General features: G+C 40.4%; 1 protein-coding gene across 2 annotated transcripts in view; it reads right to left on the bottom strand.

Moving 5' to 3' along the window:
- Nucleotides 1-22,335, bottom strand: part of ZNF385D (zinc finger protein 385D) — a 456,703-nt gene extending 434,368 nt beyond the window's left edge. The window contains exon 1 of one of the 2 annotated variants that reach the window (XM_052798287.1): nt 22,082-22,335. In XM_052798287.1, the coding sequence (XP_052654247.1) occupies nt 22,082-22,253 (172 nt within the window). In that variant the 5' untranslated portion in view covers nt 22,254-22,335. Of the gene's footprint in view, nt 1-21,632; nt 21,778-22,081 lie in introns of those variants that run through there. The other variant, XM_052798298.1, reaches the window with a different exon arrangement.
- Between the last annotated feature and the right edge of the window lie 3,146 nt (nt 22,336-25,481).

The raw sequence follows: 25,481 nt of genomic DNA, 5'->3' as shown, positions 1-25,481 counted from the left end.
GGTGCATGGCAAAATACAAAATACAAAAGGAGCATAAGATAAGTAATTTGTGTTAAGACATTCAGTGACACAGGTTATACATCAGATGTCTGTAAAAGACTTAGTTTCTTCTTACCACACAGATTTCTTCAAAATCAGCAGATTACTATACACCAACTTTCAAGATAGCCTATACCAAATGAAAGCCTTTTCCACTCAGCAGCATGGTGCTCAACTGAAGTTCTGACACTTGGGATGAAACTGAAGATTTTAGCATGGTACTCAACTAATAATCTCAATGTTTTGCAAAGCAATACCATTCCAACGTACCTCCCAATGTTGACCATCATTAAGGCAGTAAATCAGTTCCTGTTCTTCACTGTTATGCAGTTGCATTGTGTTTTATGAACTAGGAAATGGTTATCAGAACAAGAAGGAACTCCATGAGAGGTAAGAATCAAAAAGTGTATTTTCCAAAAGTTTTCCTAGACCAGCTTCATCAGCCATCAATACTTTGAGGCTTGATCAGCTAGAAAGGGTTTGTTGGTCAAATTAACATTCTAAAGCTGTGACTGTCCATGGTAAAATAACTTAAAACAAAACCTCCTGGGAAAAATGTCTTCATCTGAAATGATTTTCAGTGCTACTCTATCAACATGAGAGCTGTTTCTTAACTTTGTGCTAAGTTTGGTCGTTGCCATCTGGAAATTCACCACTTCAATTCCTATTAATATGCAGCTAACTAGTTTTGTTCTGGTAGGTGAATTCACATAGCCAATCTCACAGAGGCAACAGCCACCTGCTTGAGATTTCCAGTTTTGCTTGAACACTAACAGCATTCATCAGTCTGCTCCATGAACTTCTGAGGCCAACAAGAGAAATGAGCTCTTGGTCTTCCCCAGGGCACTTCACAGCCTGGCTAAATACCATGTATTAACATGGAAGAAGAGAGCAGTGAGCTCATTTAGGCCAGACTCTTTGGAAACTCAGCTCTGCTTAGTCCAATGGAAGAGAACTAGTTACTTGTAAGACTGAAGTAACTAGTAATGTGTAAGACTGAAAGTAAACTAGAGGTGACAAGCCTGGATGCTTGTGAGCAATAGCTGTTTCTGTCATACATGTCTGCTGTGTTTTGCTCATCATCTGTGCAGTTATATCTGACATCTCCCTAATGGATTGGGGGGCAAAGGTAAAGAGCTTTTATGGATGATACAATGAAAAAGGGTGTTTCTAAAAGGTAGCCCAGATGGCAGGTGAATCTCGGTCAGAGCTGCATGATATGCTCCCAGTTGAAATCTAGAGGGTAGAAGGCAGGAAAAATGATTCCGTAGTGTAAGAAAGAAAATGAATTCTCTGTCTTTGCATAAAAAAGTTATTAGGAATTTATGTTATTAGGAGGAAGCTGCATTTCAGAGAGTTGGTTTTACCATGTTTTTCACAATAAAAATTGTTTATTAATTGAATATAAACAACAAAATGTAAAACCACAACAGAGCTGTAGCAGAACGTGCCTGAAGTTCTGACTGTTCATATATTAGTGTCAATAGGTTATAAATCATGAAGGTAAATTCTGCCCTTCCTAAGTGGTAAAATGCTGCAGGACAGACGTGATAGTTCAGTGGTCTCTAACTGGCCTTCTGTCCTCATCATAGCGCACAGTGCTTGGTTTTCTAGGGATGTTCATTACCAACAGTACAGTCTCCTGAAGAGCTGTTTGTTTCTGTGTTTGTCCAGATGCCCTCCCTGCATGACCTTGCCTTTTCCAGGTGCTTCCCTCAGCTAATCTGCTTTCTTGGCCTTCTCCTCTCTCCATTTACTCTAGAGATCAAAATCACATCATCTCTGCCCTCTTTCACTCCTTACAGAGATGTCTCGGATCCTCAGCAGCTATTTAAGACTTTTCTCCATAATGGCTATGCTATCCCGAACTCTGTTAAAGACACTCTACACAAAACTACTGTTTCAGTACAAGTCTCCATAACAACATCAATAAATTCTGCAGGTATTCTTCCTCCCTTTTGGTACCAGAACAACATTCCTGTCTTATCTTACTAGCACTTAGGTGATCATAAAGCCTTTTTCATACAGAGACCTTGTACTGACTCGTTCTGGATTAGAAGAGTGAGCAACAGAGTCAGTAATACAACATACAACTCCACAGACTATCAGCATGTTGCCCTGAGGCATGCCTTCAAGAGGCTAAAATTGCAATGGAGTAAAAAAAGTGATATGGTGACGGGGGAAGGAAAACATGGCATAAACACTGCCTAGTGCTGTTGCCCTGTTTGCAGCTACAGAAGAGTGATTTGTCACCTAATGTTGTACACTTGAAGCAGCCCAAGTAAGTTGAACTGCTGGATGCCAGTCCTGCATTTTCTTCTCAACCATGCACTCCCATTCCCTCTGCGACACACATGTGACCATGGCATGAACCATTTCATCCTGCCAGACCAGCGGAAAAACAGGACACCTTACTTCCAATGAGAGCATCTTCATCTGCAATTTCAGCTATTCTCCACTCAGCCTTTGTGAAAGTTCTCCAGTGCCAGGGTGGTCACAGTACTGGCCAAGCTCATCTTGGTGCCCGTTTTCAGTTTTGTTCCCACTTGCTCCAAACTTTGTAAATTATCCCAGCCCAGGCTATTGTTTCAGTCATCCCTGGAAAACTTCACTCCACTTTTTAATGCAAGTGCAGGGAACAAAATAACAGGGAACAAGCTTGCTCTCCTCCACACCTGGGGACTAGGGACACCCACTCACCCCACCATCTTTATGGGAATGCCTTACAACAGTGCCAGAGACTACGCATAACTGGCAAGTTTGAGCTCCTTCCAGGGGCACATCTAGCACCAGGCAATGGGAAGAGATGCTTGACCTAAATCTGCCTTTAGAACACAATGGACGTGCTGCATCTGACACACAGATGTTTCAGGGCAATGTGGGTGCATGGCACATTCATCACATCGGCCTGCTTTCAGCCCTACGCTTCATCAAACAGCATAGGCACTGAGGCAGCTTGTATTTCTATAGTCCTCCCAAGACACTTTCTTTGCTTGCTCCCTTGCTTGTTTTGAAGAAGCCCTGGTCCTTTTCTGCATTTCTCCATTCATGCTTCCAGATATGCCAGGAATTTTGCATTTCAGCATTCACATTGCTGCAACATATCTCCTCACTCTAAAGAGTCTAGAACCCCTGGGCTACTGTAAATGTAAACCTGGGTAACACAGAACTAACAAAGCATGGCGATTTAAAAACTATGTGATTTCAGCTGCATTAACTTCATATGAATTATAACAGCAAGGGTGCAAAACTGGCTGTGTACCAGCACTGACATGGCAAATGACATCAGGAGAAATAAAGGGCATGCACACAAACCAATTCAGGTGTAAACCTATCTCAGTCTGGGAGAAGAGCAAGACTGCCTGAAGTAGGAGAGTTTTTGTGGATACAAATTTTCCACTGATAATAGGAACTATTTCTAGAAGATAGCTATTCTACTCCCAGGCTGGATTAGTTTGAAATAAAAAGGCAAATGTAATAAATATATATATATGTATTTCAAGTCCAATTGTGTATGGAATTGAAATACCTTATACACTAAAAGGAAAAGTTATTCAGAGAAAATGCTGTTTTTTAAAGAAGGTCTTAAGAAAATCTAGTTCATTCAGTTAAAGAGAGAGGTCCAAATAGAACCCTAAAATACAGCTTCTTCAATTCACTGCTGAATTTCTCTGCAATTAAATTTACTCAAGGTCAAAAAAGAAATTCAATGCATGTACATGTGTTGTATCTGCATTCTTTTGTCAAATTACACAATGTGGTAATTTAATTTTTAAAAATTAGTACTGCACAAGATCTACACAAATCCCACAAAGCACTGTCAAACACACAATACATCAAAGACAAAAAATAATCCATTTGCTCCTTTAGTCATAGTACCCTTCACTGCTACATCTAAGAACATTAGGCAACAGTGTCAGACAGAATTGTATTTTTAATTTCCATCTATCTTCATGAGTCCCTTTCTTTCAAATGCCTCCTATTAATCTGAGGTGTGAGTGCTAGGCATAATTTGTTCCTTGAAACTTTTGACAATTCTTTTTTGGAAATATATATGTGAAAATTTGTAATTACAGGGAGAACCAATAGCACTGCACATTAACACTGCCATCATTTGCTATCAGGAAGACTTCATTTTTCAGTTGCTTAGAACTTTGCCAAACTTTAATTGCAAGGAGTTCTTTTTATTGTTCCATGTCTGTCCCAGATGGAATTTGGGGGGGAACATGGCTAAAGACTTTTTGGGAAAATTAGGCTAGGGAAACACATTCTTTGCCCATAAATCTGGAAAAGATCACTGGATGTGAATGGCTTAGAAGACAGAGAGAGGGCTAAGAAAATACAGGGGGCAACTGAGAGTGTTAAGGAGCCTGGGACTGTCTGGAGAAGGAAATTGGAACTAGGAATCAGTAAAAGCAGAACTAAGAGGCTGAGACATAGGCATAAATGATTGGAATGAATTACTTCCGTGTGTTGCCAGTTGTATTGTAGTGGCATGGACTGCAAAAGGCTACTGCAGTCAATAAAGGATCCAGTTCCTCTAACCCACTGCCAGTCCCTCTACTGTACTACTATCTAGCTTTCAAGTAATACGGGTAGTCACACACTGTCAGCTAGGGATCTGCCATTTTAACCTTGACCATCGGTCTCTTAGGTAGCTCTGCTACCAATTTTACTGTGCTGTAGCTTCCTGTGTCTCTAAAGACTCTGCCAGCAAACACCATGGTGTGCAGTGTTTACACCAGCACCTGTTTTGGGGAATTTCCAGAAGTATCAGAGTGTAGTTGACATTGCTCTGTTTCCACAAAGTTTTAGAATCACTGACACCCTTAGGATTTCCTTCAGTCTTCCTTTGGCTTCCCACAAATGCTACCTTCCCTTTCATCCTTTAATTTAGGCACAAGCACTGCCTGGCATGCCCCAAAGAGTTGCTACAATCCAGTATCACAGTATTCTACTGCCTCTTCCCTGACTTTTCCTTTCCTTGCAACAAGAACATTACCGGCAACAATTTCAACATCTAAGAGTTCCCCAAGTGCCTGTTTCTATTTCCTCTGAAACATCCCAAATGCCAGGCTAACTCCAAAACACATTCATATTTAGTGGTATCTTCTGACTGATAACAAAAAGTTCTAGGTGCAGCCCAACTATCTGTGTGCTGGAATCACATTTCTGGACTCACAGGGGAAAAAGAGAAAAGAAAAGGAAAAAAAAAAAAAACCAACACCCCCCCACACAGCCCTTTCAGCCTGGACTGGTCAGTTGCTATATCCTTGGTCTTTGATGAGAACTGGGAGTCACTATTATTCATTACTAGCTCTGTGTTAACTGGTTTATTGAAAGATGCAGGTCTTCCAAGATTTTCTGTCCTCTTATAGACATTACTAAAACAAGTAGCTCATCTAGTTATTCTAATACATCATCTAGTGATTTGATCTTTATGTGGGAGAGCTGCCTTCACTGTTTTCCTCCAGATAAATAGAAATCAGGTAAGTTCCACAGACATACAAACCTGCAACAGTTTCACTGTATGAATTACATACCTCACAAATCGTTGTATTTCTACTTGGACAACTGTAGGTTTCCATAGGCAGAGCATAGATACCAGAAGACTTTCAGTTCAGGATTCTCGTTTGCTTCCTGGCTTCAGTTAAGAGAAAATTAAAACAGCATCTCTACTGTTTTATTCTGTTTGTGATTAGGACATTTGTCAAATACGCTTTTCAACTGTTGAACTTTATTGCTGACCACCATATATCATACTCCTCTTTGCTTTCTTTAACCAGTTAAATACTTCATCTTCTCCACATCTCCCTTTAAATCCACCATACTCACCTTCATGCAAGCTCAGCTGTAGAATGCCCTTTATCTGGAAATAAAACCTTCTGTGTGAGGCTTTGCCGTCTTACTTCAACTGTTTTGTGTCCTTCTTAATCATACTCTTTGCTCTTTGTCCTCCTTATCACTGCTATAATATTTCATATTTCATCATGCAAAAATATTCCACACTTGTAAAATTAAATTGTGTAAAATTAAATTGTTTACTCAAGAAGCTATTGATGAGCAATTTTGCAAAGTGCCAACAACATTCAAGCTCTGTGCATGCAGATTTGGCCAGATGCTAGCTTTCCCCAGTACATGCATCTTTCTCCACACTCAAAAACCTACTAAATTGCCTTAGTAAATTTCTTGGATACCTGTTCCCATTTCCCAAATGCAAATAGCCACTGTGCAGACATTGCCTATACGCCCCTATATGTTCAAGTCATTAAATACAGCTCCTCACTCACGGCCAGGAAGCCACCTATAACCGGTTTAAAGAGTCAGGCAAAGATGTGTCCTCTCATGTGGAGTTTTGCATATTCTTTTCCACAACAGGCATTCTATTGTTACATATCAATATATAATTTATACATTGATATAACATATGTTAAATATAAATAAATTATATATTATATAGAATTCATGTTTTGATAGGAATGGTATAGTTTTCAGTAATAATCCCTCAAAAAATCTCAGGCAATTCACTTTCAGTTGACACAATCTTTACCATCTTTCACCTAAAGTTACAAACTTTATAATTGTGAGCTAATTAAAGGCCAACTCACACACTGGCACAAACAATGATGGTTATCACTTTTGCCTGAATGTTGAATTATTTGCAATTCATTCCCATTTGTTGAACTCCACATCAACTTTGTCTTTGTCCACACACATTGCAATTCCCTCCTACCAGAAGGTTCTCTCCTGGCTCCTGGTCAGTTGGACACTATCGTATGCTGGTAGGACCAGCTCAGTCCAAGTATTCACAAGCAATGACTGCCATATGCAGTGTTTTGCACCTACTTCAAATAACTTGGCTGTCAAGGCATACAAAATTAATTCTAAGTGCAGGAGATGAAATACACTCTCTGAAGTTGAAAAGCTTGCCAAAAGGAAGAGTAGCATTAATACGGAAATTGTAATGCTCATTCACTACATACAACTTTTCAGTATCTTTCTCAAAGTCCTGTAATAGCATATCCACTGAGAACCCAAATGGCAGGTGGATGAAACAGTCAGAAACACTGACCCAACAAAAAAGGATTTTTACTATTTGCCAGTAACAAACAGTAATGCAATCCTTCACTCCCCCTGCACAGTCTACAGGCACCTCCCAAATCAGATCCTCCCTTTCTATCAGCAATTTCCACAGAGTCCTGTAAGTCACATGTACTCAAAACAACCAACAGACATTTTCCCACAGCCACATCAGCGAAAACAGCAGCTTCCAAAGAGGACAATCATCACTAGCACTTGTCTGTACATCTCGTGATTTGAGTTTGGTTTTGATAAGCATAGTTAGGAGCATGTTTTACTCAGAAGAATTCTGTTCTATCTGTAAAGTTATACCTAGAAAGTTTACTAGGTTTGATCTTCCTGGAGTTATTGGCATAAAACAAACAGGAAGCAGAGAAAACATAAATGAAAATTACAGTGCTATAACATAGGTAAGCATGTGGAGCTATGGAACTCAGGGCTCACTGGGCTGACAATTTTGACTCTCGTTAAAACTGTGAAGAAAAAAACCTGAAAAATTTCACACACATGAAAAACCTCACAAATTTTGTTAAGGAAAATCAAATTAAGTGCTGTATCTTAGCAGCAGATAATTTATATTTATCTAATAGAAGAGTCTGTAGTGTGCCAGATGGAAATTCGAATAGGCAGGTGGCAGGAACACCAAATCATAAAAATGAAAGGCAAGAGGTTAAGCAGGAGGGGAACCACATTTAAATTCTTGCCTTTGACGGTGAAGCTCGGATTTAACTGAGGTTATAGGGACTAAATAAAGCAGAGAGGAATTTCTGGAACAGCAAAGACATGGAAATTAGTGTATCATGAAAAGAAGAGTGAGAGAAAGAAAATATGGTAGTGTATTTAGAGCCTTTTTCCTCCCAAGACTGGTAACAGAAAGATTCATGGCAGACAGGCTACAATGGGGTAATGCCAGAATTATAAATAAGAATATAAAAAGTAAAGGGGAGACACAAACAGGTAAAAATATTCAAGAAAAAAAAACTTTATTAAAATGGAAAAGGACTGATAACATCTTACAGTTTGGACAAAACTGTTTTATACCATAGGCACAGGTTACACTTAACATAACCCGGGTATATGTTTAACTTTGTGTATGTCCCTAACCTTCTATACTTTGAATATTCTTACTATATCAATTTATGGCAAAACTTGAGCTTTAAGATTATGCAGAGGATGGCTTAAAAAGCAATTCCCATTTTGATGGGAAGCAAAAATCAATGCAGAAGTTGTACGCCTAACATGTATACAAAATAGCTATTAAACATATTTTCATTCACTTAACTGTAAGGTTTTTATTGACAGCATTAAAGCCATTCAGGAATGGCTTTATTCAGGAATCAAAATGATTATGCATATGTCAAATATCTATTATTTCAGGTCTTACTTGAAATCAGCATGTTATCAACCTCTGGGAAAACAGAATAATTAATCAAGTTGACATGAAATTGCTTTCCAAAACATTCAGAAGCAAGTCAACAAATAAGCCTTTTTCTTGCCTTTTCCAGAGCGGGGGGAGGGGGGAGGTTTCCTTGTAAATAGGTGCACCTGAAAATGGCCTGAAACCAGGCAGCTTTAAGCTTCAAAGTTATTCACACTTCACAAATAAAATTTTACTTCACCAGAAAAGTGAGGAAACAACCATTCTATCTTGTTATAGACCTTCACTTCAAGATATTTACTACCTTCCTATCTCTGTCAAATCTGATTATAAACCAGGGATCAGCAAGGAGGAGATCAAAGGCTCATCTGAGAAGATGGAACAAATGAAATTGATGAAAACTGCCCATACTGTGTCAGTTCTAAAGAAAAAGTCATCCAGACAGAGGGACTATTGGAATTACAGGTATGAGTGCTCACAGTCTCTCTCTGACTTTAAAATGTAAATGAAAACTGCTGGAATTGTCAAACAAAGTGCTAACTTTTTTTAGATATATCGTGGGAGTCTCCTCACGTTAACAAGCTTTGTGGAGCACAGGATCAGCGTTACATTAAATGGAGATCCTTGCTGATCCTTGGGCTTTCTCTGTTCTTATTGGAGAATTTTTTCTCCATAGGCTTTATATGCATTCAATTTCTATTCTGTAAGAAAAGGAAGTACTTATTGCTGTGTGATCTGTTAAGCACGTACTTAAGGTGCTACATGAGCACTAAGGTCATTTTAGCATTTATCTACCTGAAGCTGCTTTAGAGAAGCCACAGCCCAAAAGAAAGAACGGACCACCTGTAAGAGCAGTACGAAAGCCTAGAAATAGAAGTTTATGTACATAATCTCTATTGGATGGATGGTTGATGGATTAAAGAGCAAGATTTTACTGCTCCAGAAGAAAAAGGACGGGGGCAGGGGAGTAAGTTGCCTTTCCCACTGCCACCCAACTAAACAAATAAATGACAGTCTGCTCCTTCAGTTGCCACTATGTGATTTGCATTTGCCAATTACTTTTTACTGATTTTACAGTTTAGCACCCAACTATGTTTTGAACATGAGACAATGCAAGTTGAAAATGGGTATCCTTCAATTGCCTGATGCTCTCTAAAACCATGATCTTTCTGAGCATGTATAAATATATTACAGAACAGCAAGTAGTCTCAACCTCTATAAGCAAACTGACACATTTGAAGTCTCCCCTTCCAAGAGCGACACCTCAGAGAGGAGGCAGACACACACGGAGGCACTCCACACAGTACCTAATTCTAATTTGAGAGCTATGGGGGCCCAAATCCATGCCTGTTCCTTCATGCACAAGAGCAGGTGCAAGCACGTTCAGGGCACTGCCTCCTATAGCATGCAAGAGTCTCTCCCAGAAATGTACTGGGTGTAGGAGTAGTGGATCATCAGGACAGAGGAAGTTTAGTTCCATTCTCTGTGAACTGCAAATGCAATTTGTCTTGCTGCATCCTGGGAAAAGTACAGCAGCAAAACTATCCTCCCACGGTGGATTTACTAAAGTGATTTTTTTTAAAAATGAATGGAACGAGAGAAAAAGAAATCCTATGCAGAATAAAACCCCACTGCTTATACATTCTTTCAGTTATACTGTCTAAAATGGAAGTTCCACTCTGACATTTTAAAAGAATTTATTTTCCTTCAGCTATCAGTAAAGATAAAAAAAAAGTTTGGGGAAAAAAAAAATAATTGCTATACAGAAAGCCAGAATAATCACTTTCCCTGTCCTCTCCATCCTCCCACATTTTCCTTTATGGGTTTTTCAGCTTTTACTGCCTACATTCTTCACCTGAAGTCAAACCCTCTGTTTATGGCATCACAGTGGTTGCTGTGGAGGTTATTACGATGTACAAAGCCAAAAGTGATGAGTTCAAATTTGGAATGAGCAGCTGTATCTCATGAAATCTGTCTAAAGTAGTAGAAGAATAAAAAAAAAAAAAAGGAAAAAAAAAAAACAGAGCACATATATTGAAAACAGGTAAATTAACTTCTTAAATGACTGTTTGCTATCAACTTTTATTATCACAACTGTTTTCAGATACGTTACTCCAATGGCTGTAGAGACTAAGTGCTAAACTATACATATGGAAACAAGCACACAACATGAACAGACAGCGCTTACACAGATGGCAGTAGCGTTCCTAGCCACGCTTCTCAGTAGGGCCTGCTGTGATTGCTATCTTCTGCTGTAGCAAAAACATACAAACAAAACATGGTAACACAGACACGCGCTACACAGTGCTGCTCTGACAATGAAAGTACTTCATTGTCACCCTTCATACAGCACATTTCCTTACACCAGATTCAAGACTTAGTAAGTTACAACCAGAGAACGCAGATTCCTGAAAAAGCTATTAGTTCGTTATAATTCCTTCTGATGCACGGATTGGTTCCATGTACACATTCTCACACATAGACACATTTAAAAATACAACTGTTGAAGTTCGGGTGCTAATTCTCAAGAAACATGTTAAAGATTATGAACAGGAGAAATCTGTCTTGCCTCTTTGCATCACAAAGTCAGCCACTGCCAAAGTTTCACAACTTTGGTAGCAGAGACAGTCCTTAATTTTTCCCTACATTAGGGACTTTAATGACTTAAATTAACTGAATTAGTTTCTAAATCATCTGTTGCCCCTAATTTTGACACCTGCAGTATTACTAGGAGCATAAGGCCCAAGGAAAACCATTGAACAAAGATTTCTCAATCAGACCTGTACTGACAGAAATGCTTACCCATCTAGTAGTTAAAAGCAAAACCTGCAAAGAGCAGTGGGACAACGATAAAATCAGATATCAGATTTAAAAAAAAAAACAAAACAAAAACACAACAGTTGGGGACAACACAAGCAAGAGAAAAACTTCAAAGCTGAGACTTTAATGGCCACAGAACTCAATGAAAGATCTTAGTAAAAGATTACTAAGCAAAGAAAGTGATTTTCTAAACAATCTTTTAACGAGTGCCTTGAGAGTGCCCACGGCCCAATGTATCCTATTACATGGTTGCAGAAGCATTAACAAATCAATTATACTAAATACCTGAATTTATTAGGATATGCGAGACAATGGCTGTTAATACCAAAAATTCTAAAGTGCTTACTTGGAAAGAAAAACGGTACTCTTCTATACCAGGAAAATACATTACCAGCAAGGATCTACTACTGCATGCAGGCTGTGTTGCGTGACAATTTCTTACACAGGAACATCATTGGAAAACAGTGAAATTCACCAATAGGCTTGTACACAGGAAGATAGCAGGACATAAAGATGAAATGGAGCTGCAGCTTCTGCAGCAGATTCCTCAAGCCAGACACAGGGGACAGCCAGTGAAACCCACCCACCCTGCTGACAAGGTGGCATGTGGAGCCTCAGAGCAGGCAGCCATGCTACTACCCCAAAGCTGGGACCCAAAGAGTGCTGGGAGCCCAGATCCAACAGGATCATGAAGGTTCCAGACTCCTTGCCAAAGAAGCCAGAGACAGACCCCAGAAAGTTTGTGAAAGGCTCCTGATGTTCACAAATGTGTTCAGTGAACATCAGGCCTGTAGCTACACGGCTGCAGTTTGGTTATGGCTTCCTTGCTCTGGGCTGCAGAGTTCAAGAAGTGCAGTTAGAGTTCACTGAAATGAAGAATCTTTGGTTCATTGACAATTTTAATTTTTTTTCTTTTTTTTTCTTTTTTTTTTTTTTAAATTTGATTTGGACTGGAGGAATGGATGACTCACATAGGAATAGACTGAGCTTGTATTTAATTCTACAGATATGTGGGCAACCACCCAGCAAGTCCAGGGCCAAGAGGCACACAAGCTTTCTACTAACGGAACCTAGTGAAATGGCCTCTGCTACAGAGCACAGTGCAGGAATCCAGGCAGACAACACTTAACTAGATCCAACACTAGTTCTCTTCCTTCAACACTGTTGAAGAGAGGTACACCAGAGACTGGTGGTCTTACTCTAGAAGAGAGTAAAAGGTAGAAACGCATATTGAGTCTGGACTTGTAAGTCAAGTCCGATGCATACAGGATGCAAGTTCAGCATTATTTAAGGAACAGGCAAAGCAAAACAGAGTGGTCTGAAGACTGAAGCCCTCAGCCCTGTAAAAAACAAATAAATAAAACAAACAGCAAAGCATTATCTTTTAGACTCTTTCCATAATGACCAGACACCTCTGTGCTATAATTACACCGCAACATTTCAATTACTCAAGTTGCCAAGACCCTTCTTGTCACAAAATCTCACCTGTACTTTTGATTTATGCAACGGATAGTTGCAGGGCCAGATACCTGGCACATTCTTCTGTATTTCTCAAAAAGTTACTATGTTTCTAGGTGCACTCTGATAAGGGATTGCAAGCCTAGGAATAGTTATCATTCTTTTTATTCAGAGAGCCGTGCATATAAGCAAATGATTAGCTTTCCACGGTATCTGTTCTAGAACATCCTAAAATTAGGCAGTTTGTACTATGTTTTGCAAGTGATGCTTCAGATCATCATTGGTACCATTTTAGCACCACTTACTCTTGGTCTGATTTCTAGGAAGATGGGGCCATTATCTAGGACTCCCACTTCTCCAAAGTTTTCAGGCTTGATTTTTAATTTTGACTTGTGAAAAAGTAACCAGTTGCCAGATTTTGTGCATTCTCCTTCCTTGGATGTTTTCAACACTGGACTGAAGAAAGCCCTGAGCAACCTGATCTGCTCTCACAGCTGACACAGAGCAGGAGACTGGACTAGAGAACTTCCTTAGGACCCTTCCAACCTGAATTATCCTATGCATTCCTAGGTTTCCACTAGATATGCTGAATATGATCAGAACTTAATGGATCTAAATATTTTAACTTGATTTAAAAAAAAAGTCATATACCATTGTCTTTATTGTTGCAATAAAGAATTTTGCGACTTTCCTCTTTTTACACTAAGAAAGTAGTAAAATAGAGTTTCAGTTTGCAGAATACAAAAGCCATTGCTAAAAATATCCTTCTACCATCAAATTGGCATCACGGTGCTACAGGAATAAGATACAGCAAAAAAGCTAGCCATGATCCAGGATGCATCTTCAGATTTACCCTCCCTGCAATGGAGCAACTGCTCAAAGCTATTAAGAACTCTGAAAAACTCTCAGAATGTCACTTAGTCATCACTTCTGTGAGATCATTTGTCTGCTTCAATCCCTGGAACAAGTGGTAAAACAGAAGAATTCACAAAGCCTAGAAAACAAGCTCACCGACTGATATGGTGCATACAGCAAGCGGCTACGTCCCACAAGATCAAGTCATTACAAGATCAGAATCTCACTCCGGTCACTGCTGTTTCTGCAAGGCGATCCTTTTCCCACCTTTATATTTGTAATATAGCCCTCTCTCAAAAATTAAAGTAATCGAGCTGGGACTAGCTTCTCAGCCTGGACGTTAAGAAAACAAACACTACACACACAAAAAAAATCCAAAATATGCTCCTATTCTGATCAGACCATTACCACTTCTCAGTGAAAAATAACAAGATGTCCTCCTGTTGCACAATGAATAAAACCAGTGATAAGTTCTTTTTTGCTTCATTAGAACTTGCCTTGGTAGGCCAAAGGCTTGAAGCAATTTAGGCTGCACCCAGCTGTACCATTAACACAAACAACTGACCATCCCTCAGGCTACTTCAATGTTAACTGAAATCAATACCTGGACTGGGAACAGCCTGCCATAGAGAATCTACAGAAGTCCAACATCATCCAGGCTGGAAAAGACCGTGTTTCCCTAAAAGCATTTTTTGTGTTCTAAAGACCACTTTCCTCCAGTTTTTAAAGGGATTTGCAGACCTGAATATCTCTTGGAATTCCAAATAGCTACACAGCCAAAAATTCACACCTCTAGCTTAAATAAAAATTGAAGATTGCGTTCCCAATCCCTCTAATTCAAGCTTGAACATTATAAGCCATATATTAATGATGTCAAGACTTGATTATCAGGATGTCTTATATTTAAAAATGATGCAGAAGCCCAGAGACATTCTGCCCAGCACAGAATACAGCATCTCACCTGTTTTGTGATCCTGGCTCATATGAATGCATTGCAAGGGTCCCTTGATCTTTCTGCATACAGCTTCTCATTACAGAACCTCCTCTCACTTACCTCCTGAAAATTTTTACTCACACCTACTTCTTGTCTAGCAGCAACCATGACCTCCCACATGAAACCACAGTGACTATCAGCCAGAAAGATCAAACTGGTGAGAACACCTGGTTATACTACACATATTTACTCAATCCAACTTCCGGAGAAAGAGTATCTCTTCTCAACTTCCCATTCCTCCCCCTCACTACAAATGCCAGCAATTTAGACAGCTCTGTAGTTTCAGAGATTTAGAGTGGTAAGTATTGAACAAAATACTGGAATGGTTCATCCAGCAAAGCTCAATGCAGTCATTGACAATAACAAGTCTTTTTTTCTCACTTCTTTCCACAGGCTCTTGGGTTTGTTATCACAAATGAACAGTTCTACTTTAATCTGCCTTCAGGAGAAGGTTCTACCCACTAATTCCTACTCCTCATTTCTACTTTTCGGTATTTCCACAGGAATGTGGCATCAACAACTCTTAATGAAAATTGGTCATAGAGAGCACACAAAAATATTCTTAGACTTCACAGTGCACAAGACAAGATCACAAAGCCATCTTAAAAAAAACTACATATGTGTTTTACACAACATTTCAGTTTTATTTGTTCAGCAGATCCTTCAGTATTTACCTTCCAAATGCAACAAAGTTGGTTTTTTTTTGTGGAAATAAAGGAAATTATTTCAATGATACTACCACAAAGTAAGTTAAGGCTAAATGCTATTAAATGAATCGAGGTACAGCCAGTGTAATACCTTTTTAACAAAAGGACATTTATTTGCAAAACACTCTGCTTAAATAGCAACCAGAGTGCTATCTGCAAGCCCACTCACATAGCAAGAGATGTCAATTTGCATTTGCTGGCAGAGCCTCCCTGCCACGTGGCCTGTTCATTTGCACCATGTCACTTGTCTGCTCTATTAACATTATTAAATTAATCAAAGAATGCCACTATAGTTTTGTTTCACTTTTTATTTAATGGTTCAATATTTTAATCAGCACTAATTTAAAATCCATCAACAAAACAGAACATATCAAAGTGAACCCACAATAACAACATTCCTTGTTTAACTGTTACACATACATGTGTATTGCAACTCCACTATGATGTCGTATGATTGGAAATACTACAGCCTCTACCCTGTTTCATATACATGGAGACAGAATAGCAAAATGCTACCCTGCAGTTTCATGAGGAAGAGAGGTTGAATCTTAAGAGGATAAAGACATTCCAGGTTTTGGGATGGCTTCTCCTTCTGCTGCTCAGAACAGCACTGGGTAAAGTCCAGCCCAAATACATATGGGAAAGCAGTCAGAGTTGCCACGGTTCCAATCAATTATTATGGCGACGTGATGAAAGAAATTCAGTGCATAAACAGACATTCCAACCTTAGTTAATGGACAAGATGATTCATTGTTATAACATGGCAAGGCTAAATGGAAAGACAAAGGCAGAGACACTAAACTGAATACTAAGACTGGAAACTTCCAGATGTGAGTATAAAATGCCCCTGAGCCAGGGTTACTCAAAATATAAAGTACTTCAGAATGTACGAAAATGAGATAGTTTCTATAGTTCTGTCAGAGTAATCATTTCACCTAGCTTCACAATTTTAAACAGCAAGAGCCAAATGATTAGGAAAGTGATTTTTTTTTTTCCCGTTTAAAGGACACCTTCCATTTCCCAGCAAAGTGATTTGTGACCTCTATCTGATTAAAAGTCTCCAAATCTTCTGTAAAAAAAAAGGTCAGAAAAATAAATCTGGTTATGGAATGGAGGGGAAGTCTTTGGTTTCTTAACTACATTTCTGTGCCAAAATTAGATTTAAATGAATATCATAAAACTGTATTTGGAGTCTGGTTCTAAGATGTAGATGGTGGGTTTGTCATTCTATTGTAAATTCTGATTTAGAATAATCCATGGATTTGTAGCTCTGATTACTTACTTCTAATGTTGCAAGTTGTAATGCTAGGTTTTTTCAGTATCGTAAATAACCCCTTCCGTGAACTAGGGGGGAAAAGGCATAGGTACAGCCATGTGACAGGTATCTACTGGTTTTATCGTGCACATTTCTGGCCATGAAGGGTTGTTACCTTTTTTGAAGTAACATCATCGTGAACTAATTTGAAAAACAAAACAAACAAACAAACAAAAAACCAAACACAAAAAAAAAACCAAAAAACCACAAAACATACACAGAATGGAACTTAACTCCTAAATCACACAAGTTCTTAAAGAAGTTGTACCGATTATGTATATAGTCTGAGTAAGCTAAGTAAAGAGGTATTAGCTGGCGCTTACATCAAGGAAAAGGCTAAGCAAGTTAAAATCTGTTTGGCAAACCAACCCTTCTTGCTCTCCAGGTCAAACCCTTTACCCATCCATTTGTTTTGAAAGCCATGCCTTCACGGCAAGGTCTGCATTACACACAGCAAACACACATTCACTGACTAGTGAGACCGAAAAAGTTGCTGAGGCATCAAAGTGTTAGTAGACCTAAGTAGAAATAACATCGACGTTCACACTTTCTGAATGTGTAGGCTAGAAAAATATTTTGAGATTTGAAGTCTACCTGCGGATTATTCCAGCAGATCACAGAAAACAGGTTTACTTGCTTCAAGAAGAGAACTTCTATTCTGTTATATTAAGCAGATTTATATATATAAAAATATATATAAAAACACCTACATGAATTTCAGACATTTACCTTTACAAATACTACAGTAAGCCACACGTAAAAAGTGAGGTGTAGAGAACTATGCCTCCAGCAAAACAGAAGATTTGGTTATGACTACCTCAATATGACCAAGAACATTATTTCCCAGGAGACAGAGAGGGAAAAAATGAACAAGCTGACAGAAAATACTGAAGCACATTCTTGAATATTTCAAGAAGAAATGTGCAAAGATGAGAACATCTGAAACTGGAAAGCTCAAGCACAACTTCATTTCCCTACCATCAACTGTAGAATTAGTCCAGTCCAGTAGCAACCAGAAGTCGTTAGCATATATATGTGCATGCATCTAAACTTATACAAGAGGAAAAAAATGGACAGGTTTGTAGTTTTTTTTTCCCCTCTCTCCCCATTATTCCATCAGTTTACCACAGTTAGAGGAGTCCATTTCTGTGGAGCAATAACATGCTGACTCCTATTCTTACCACGCTACAACCTTTCCGTTACACTCAGATGGAATAAACACCAAACAGAAATGGAGACAACAGTTTTTGTCTTGTTGTGTGACAGCTCTAGACAGGTGAAGTCTAAAATTAGTCAGCAGGTCCAGGTGAAAAAGAGGTCTGTGTTGCTACAGCTCACATTTATTTATCCAGCCTACCTGGGCATGATCCAACATATTGGCACAATACCAACTGATTTCATTGTGCTGGCTGAAGCACAGAGGACTTCCACTCCCGAGCCTACATTTGGCACATTTTGTGAGCAGTTAAAAAAAAAAAATAAATAAAATAAATTAAGAAGTAATAATTTTCTGTCTAAAATATCACCTATGTATACACACACACTCTTACACGTACATCCAGCACTATTCACTTGTGCTATTTTCCCCTGGTAATTGTTTTTATACTAAGGATGCAGAACAACTTTTTCACTACAAAACTTTCACATAGCTTTAAAAAGGGATATAAAATATTGCTTTCTCTCCATAAGTTATTTTTGGTGGTGTCAAGTAACTTAAAACATCTTTCTGTTTCACAACATCTAGTCACAAACTTTCCATATCTATTCCTCAAGGGAGGAGATTTTTTCATACAAGTATTTCAAAGGTTTCTTAAGCAATACAGTAAAATACTATTTGATTTACACTGTGGTTTCCATTATGCTACTCCTTAACATCTTCTGCTTAGAGAGTATCTGTAATAGAATTCTGGCTGTAGCCATCCTTCTAGGTTTTCAAGCTCTTGGAAGATTTTACAGGTAAGGTGCCAATGCTAACCCAACATCAAATCATTTAAAAATAGGCTTTTTACAAGACCATTAATATTCATCATCTTAACAGATCTCAAGCTTTTTGCTGGAGTCTTGACAAAGACTTCGTTTACTGTCTAGACCACAATGGGTGGAAATGCTAGTTCTACTTTACATTGCTTTACATGGTATGAAACTGCAAAAAGTGTAAAACAAGAACTTTTGCACATGACATCATAGGGAAAATTTCATATTTGTGTTTTAAAATATTTGAAAAGTATAGAAAAGTCTCCATAATTGCTCATATAAAAGGTGAGAAGAATGTGAAAGCTGGCAAATACTTGTAACTTGACTCAGTTAAATGGCAGGTTTGCTCAGGTGTTCACAACTCAATAAGCACCCTGACAGTTTAGACCCTTAAGTGATGCCCGAAGAAACGTATCTTAATCCAAACACACACGGAAATATTGTGCTTGGTCTTCAGCTGGTATCAATCATAACAGTGCCACTGAGATCCACAGAGCTATGACACTGTTTACCAACACAGGCTGGTGGCCCTTTGAAATGGTTTTGCAGCAAAAAGAGAATAGGAAAGAACAACATTACTAACCAAAACTGAAAGTATTCCATACTTTCAATAATTCCTAGTTCTCTTGTGAGCAGTTCTCACTTCACTTTGATAACTGCATGTATGAATAAGTCAAACCTGTAAGTCTGTTTGCCAGTCAAAAAATTGCTGACAGCTCACATACCACAGTTTTACTTTTAGGTCTATCTTATAACCCCTCTAATGCTTTAGCTTGAACATTTTAAGTAGATTTTCCATTCCGGCATGAAGTGGTCAATACTGTCTACAAAAGAAAAAATTTACTTAAGAGTCCATTCTTTGAAAACAGAGTGTTTCTATAACTTTGAAAATTGAAGAAGAATACTAAAGTAATACTACGCTTTTTTTCCTCCCCCAAAAAATCTCTCTGTAGCACACAATCAGTATTAGGGACATACAAATCAGGTCTAATTTTGTTTTTACCTTACATTTGGAGCTGTTAAAGGATAGTAAATGACCTGGTAAATAAGTCCAGTGCATCTTGCAAAGACAGTACAGCAGAAAGAGTGATTATCCTTAAAGTACAGTTGCAAACTAATTGGGATGCAAACCATATGTGCTGCAGCATAATTTAGTGTTCCGTGTTGTTACAGCAATTGCTTAAATGAGAATTTAGCATCATACGATACTTTACAAAACATTTATAAGAAGCAACTCTGATAGACTGAAGCACACCACACCTTCTTTGTTAAGCTAAATTAGAACCAAGTTATAAAATATCTCCCTAAATTAACTAATTTACGGTAGAGCTATTCTGATAATATTTTAATCACAGCAGCATACTGCAGTATTATAAACCTTGTCATGATTGCATAGCTGTATCAGTCAAAGGTTTTCAGTTTGGCCCAACACTTTACACCAGTCTGTGGGTTCAATTCTGGTGCTTCTCAGGTCAGTGGCAAAATTCCCACTGACTTCACTGCGTCTAGGATTTTGGTCTACGTGCCTAGCTACTGTATAACACCCATGAATAACAGGTATATAACTTAAAGGGATGCCACCAACTCTCTTTTTCATGTGAGTTATTCCCCACTACCAGCATTACACTCAGAATTAATAGGATAAATATTTACAACTATTTTTAAACAGACACTTAGTCTCTAACTGGATAACACTTCCTTTTCTGCACAGTCATTTACTTTAGAGGGTTTTTGATATCCACTGACAAGACCTTCACTCAGACTTTTAGTCTGTTTCCTCTTTGCCTTGTGAAAGAGGCACAAACAAGCAAAAGAGAAAAGGAGGGGTGGCTGCAAAAGCACTCTAGCTCAGAAATACCCAGGTGACAGTCGGTGGGGGAAGCAACTTCTACTTTCCTCTCATTTCAGACCTCTACTTGGCGGTATTACTTTGATAGCAAGCACCTTCTTCAGAATGCCATCGCCTAAGACGCCAGGCTCCCCACCATCCCAACATCTCCGTCATCAAAATTACTGTGTGCGCGCTACAGCGCTCTGTATACTTGTGCAGAGTACAAACTACTCCTTCAGCCACTTTATTTTCTGTGGAAAAGGCACAAAGTTACTTGGGGACTAACCTATCGACCAACAAACAAGCACAAATTAAAGCAGAGCTCAAACGCAACTTAAACTGTTACTTTATCGTTCAGGGGTTAGGTCAGAGGCTTCTGCAAACCCACTTGCCCAAACAGCGGGTTTAAAACCTACGAGGAATGCATAGCTAGAACAAATTCTAGTGAGATCTCCAGACACTGCGACCGTATCCACAAGCACTTGGGTTTGTTCATCAAAGCAGACAACGGCGACAGCCAAGTGGTACAGTAAGGAAACCATACATGACCGATTTGGCTCTGGGTAACCGCACTCACCGTTCAGCACACCCCGGGTCAGGAACCTGAACGCTTGTTTTCAATAGTTCGTGCAACACCATTCCCTTCTGTGTTTTCAAAGTCGGGATCTGATTTTGGAAGAACTGTTTGCGTGCTGCTTAGCCTTGGAAGAGAGCAGCTAGATCTCCCCGAACTAAGTCAGGTGGGGACAGAGCACAGGGCAAGTATTTTTAACAGTGCTTCCCGGGCATTAAGACCAGACAGATGCAAGCCAAAAAAGATTTCGAGGACTCTTCCCAGATTCACTGGCGTTTGCCAGGTTGCAAACGCTTCCTGCAACAATCAGAGAAGCCGCTGTCAAAGCCAGATGCCAAAACGCACGCGGACCCTGTATTCCTCTCCCCTAGCTTCGGTACGCCGTAAATAAAAGGCATGAGATGAGGCGAGGCGCGGCTCGGCGGAGTTCGGGCTCGGGGAGCTCCCCTCCCTCCCTTCGCACCCGCTGAAGGGAAAAGGAGAAGAGGCTCCCCCCGCCCCTAAGGAGCCCAGCGGGTAAAACAAGTCACAGGCAAGTTGGCCTCGGGGGTTTCCCCGCACGGACCTCGGGGCTCCCCGTCCCACCCCGCCGCGGCCGCCCCCTTACCGTGCCGCGGCTGGGGCTTGCCGCCCGGCGGCTTCTCCTTCCTGCCGCCCGCCGCGCTCCGCATCCGCCAGCACGCCGCCCCCCTGCCCAGCGAGCCGGCCATGCCGCGGGCGGGGGCGGCCCCGCGCACCGCCGCGCCGAGCCCCGCGGACAGAGCGCGGGGGCGCCGATGGAGCGCGGCTCCCGCTGCCCGGCGGCGGCAGCGGCGGCGGCGGCGGGCGGGAGCAGCGCGGTCCCGGCGGGCCCGCCCCCGCCCGGCCCGGTGTCAATCAGCGCGGAGCCCCGGGCAGCGCCGCCCCGCGCCCCCCCCCCCGCCCGGCTCAGCCGGGGCGGCGTGCGGAGCGCCGGGGGACGGCGCTTGCCCCCCGCCCTGCCCGCTCGGGTCCGTGCGCCGCCGCCGCCGTCTGCGGGGCGGGGGGGGCAGAGCGGCGGCAGCCCCCTCTTCGTACCGTGGGGAGGGAGAACGTCAGAGGCGGCGGTGGTGGGCTCCCGGGACCAGAAGGCTTCCACACTTGGGAAATGACAGTCCTCAGCATAAACCTCCTCCTGCCCGCCGGCAAGTCCTCCTACGGCACCTCCACTGAAAAACATGTGTACGTTACCTCCTGCCATCAAAATCATTGGCTCTGCACACTCCTGACTCCATAACGATGAGTAACTCAACCTGAGATTCCCACTTCCCACAAGCCCATGTGTGGTGAGACAGCTGCCTCCCTCCCTCCCTCACCTCCGCGGAGCACCCTCTTCCTTGCCAGAGTCCCGGGGACTCCCCCCCGCCGCCGCGTTCCTCCCCTTGCTTTGGCATGGGGCCGCCAAAATCTCTGTAAAAAGATCATTGCAGTGAAAGAAACGTGATATTCTCTGAAATTTGTTGTCTTCTTAAAATCAGACTCAGGGATTAAAAAGTTACAGGCACAGAGAGAGGGAATAGCAGCAGTTTTCAGGCAAAAAAAAATAGTTTGAAATGCAGTTGTAGTCCTGAGGATTTGACAGAGCAGTATGTTTCCTAGGCACAAACAATGCGCATAACTTTCATTTGTAATCTTGATAATAAATCCACCTGCGTGTCAAATTATAGCAATCACTGCAACAGCCCTGAAAAGGTATTCCACAGTTGATTTTTCATTTTTCATACACATATATATCTATATGTCATCAGCATTCCCACCAGGCGTATCCTTCTTTCTATCTGGACACTTTGAAATACAGAGAAAATGTATGCAGAATTTGCACTGATCGGGGGGGGGGGGGGGAGATGAAACCTCCTTCCTGTGCCACTATATTCTATCTCTGTTTCCTTGACTTCAAGCAGCTTGTGGACAAAGATAATTAGGATTCATTGTTATCATAAAGCTTATTGTTTGGAAACCAACTCAGAACCAAGTTGCATTCTTTTAATTAATTTTTGTTTTAGAGAGACTGTTTGGCTTTGAAACTCAAACAGCCAAGGTGTAAAGGAGCCGTAGCCTACAATGCAACAGCACTGTTTTGTCCTGGAGTTAAGAATTATCCACCTTTTTTTCAACGCTGATCTCTTCCAACAGCCTCTGCTAATCCGTTATCCATCCTAAACCCTGAATTCCCGCCAGCCGTTCTGCCTCACCTGTGAATTCTGGCTCGCAGAAGTGAGTCAGTCCGACATTGTCGTCTGCCGAAGCTGTTGGTACTTGAACATGCTCCATCAGGGGTGGTTTTCATTAGCACGGAGAATGATTCATGTGAACAAGGATCACTGACCTTGACCCGACATGTGCAGATACACCCCGTGGTGATGAATGTAATAGAATAAACAGTTAGATATGACTGCTTATTCCCTCTTGTAGTGGTGTTCTTGCCCAACTCTATTGCGCTATAATACAAATAATGACTCATTTGCTTACCCTCATAATATCACTTTTAGAAACCTGCTATTCATCTCCGCTTGAAGGATCTTGAATAAATACACTCCCAAAATGACTGATTTAAATCACATATATTTCTGTCACTTGATCCCATTTCTGTTGTTATTGATAAAGACTACACAAGTGGGTGTGTGGTGTATCATGTCACTGCTGTTCTACATGAGGATGTTTTTTATAGTGAATAGTCTTTTATTAAATGCACTTCTATAGTAGTATTTACACAGGGGAGGAGGAAGAAAGAAAAACAAAAGAAAATACAACTGGAGATATACCTCTTTTTGCAAAGAATATGAAACTCCTACAACAATTAGCTGGAGTGCAAATTAAGAACAGGGTATAAAAAACTTTTGTAGAGAGCAACATTTTTAAATTATATAAAAAATATATAGCACATAAAACAAGGAATTAGTGAGGAGAAGGAAAAGTCTGCCATAGTTGTATGTAGAATTAATATTCCAGAAGAGGTTTAATAAATAAGAAAAGGCAAAAAAGACCTATACCAACCTTACATACTTAAATTTTTCTTTGTGCAAAAAGGTATTTTTGCAGAAACTTCCACAGCTGAAAAAATATATTTGCAACTCCTTCTTGAAAGATTGATTTTTCCATGATCAACATTTAATAACTTTCCTTTTTTTTTTTTTTTAGAGGAGTGAAAGACACAAGGGTCTTCTTAAATATTATTGTACAGTGTAGTACCTGTGATTTAAAGGACCATCTCACTTATTCATCAGATGCCGACAAAAGGTGTAATGGAGAATATCAGCAGCCTCTGTTGAAAAGGTACAAATATCATAAAAAGATAATACTGAATTGTTATACGATACCTCTATATATCATACTGTCATTCCCTTACTGTACCATCATAAGTTGCAGGCTAATTTTTGTTTCTTCTTGTTTATGTTTCCTGCTCATTTAATGTTGAAGATGTACAACTGTTTTCGTGTATTAACTTGGGGCTGGTTTTCCACTGCCGAAGGACTATTTGGATGTCATATCTCTCTGTTTAACATGTTCTTTGCATAGACACATTAAACAGACTGGTGATTTGAATACGTGTTCTAAATTTTGCTTATACTGAACTGACTTATTCAGACCTTCACAAATAGGAACATTGCCATACTTGTTTTTTGCTTAGGCATCTGTTGTTTTACCTAAGAATAATATGGAAGAATTTCCAATAGTACCATTTCTCAGTGCTGAAATTATACTTGCTTCCTTTAGAAAAGGGAATACACAGTATCTTCTGCCTTGTCAGTCCATTTGAGGACACGACCTCAAATTTGTAAGGCTTCAGCTCAGTCCATGGTAGCAATCCAGCTCTAATCTAGAAGCCCCAAGGCAGTTCTGCCCCTTCTCACCTTCTAGTCCAAAACTTGCTGGCGACATCCTTGTAATTTACCACCGACAAGAATTTTCTCTTAGTGTCTTTTGGTACTGAAGATACCCACCTTCTCCTAACCTGGCCAAACAGAGGAAACCTAGACAGCGTGGAAAAGCAGTTCACAAAATGACACTGATTGCTTGCAGAGCACCGCTTCATGTTCCACACGGGAATCTGTGCCCCTTCAGAAGGTGCCTCCAGGTTATAATGCATTATGTAAATGCGCAAGCGATTTTGTACAAAGCAGACAAAAGCAGAATAACCACAAGCATCTTTTTTCTGGGCTAACTTACCTGTCTGCAGCTGCCCTCCTCTGCTTTGTGCAGGTGCAAAGCTGTGACAAAGCAGCTAAACTAGCACCTACCTGGAACCCCAGCTTGCCCTTTCACAGCAACCTTCATGCACTGCTTTGGGCCAGCCTGTCTATGCTCCTCTTATGCTTCCCTGTGCTGGAGGAATCGGAAAAACAACAGGGTGGCTTTGGTACAAGAAAAGGCACAGGGCAGGAATTAGGCTGTGGTGGCTCTTACCTTGGCAATAGCAGCATCCACCCCCACCACAACC

Source organism: Harpia harpyja, chromosome 1 (assembly GCF_026419915.1).
Source record: "Harpia harpyja isolate bHarHar1 chromosome 1, bHarHar1 primary haplotype, whole genome shotgun sequence".
NCBI classification, from domain to species: domain Eukaryota; kingdom Metazoa; phylum Chordata; class Aves; order Accipitriformes; family Accipitridae; genus Harpia; species Harpia harpyja.
This window is presented reverse-complemented; position numbering and strand designations above follow the sequence as displayed.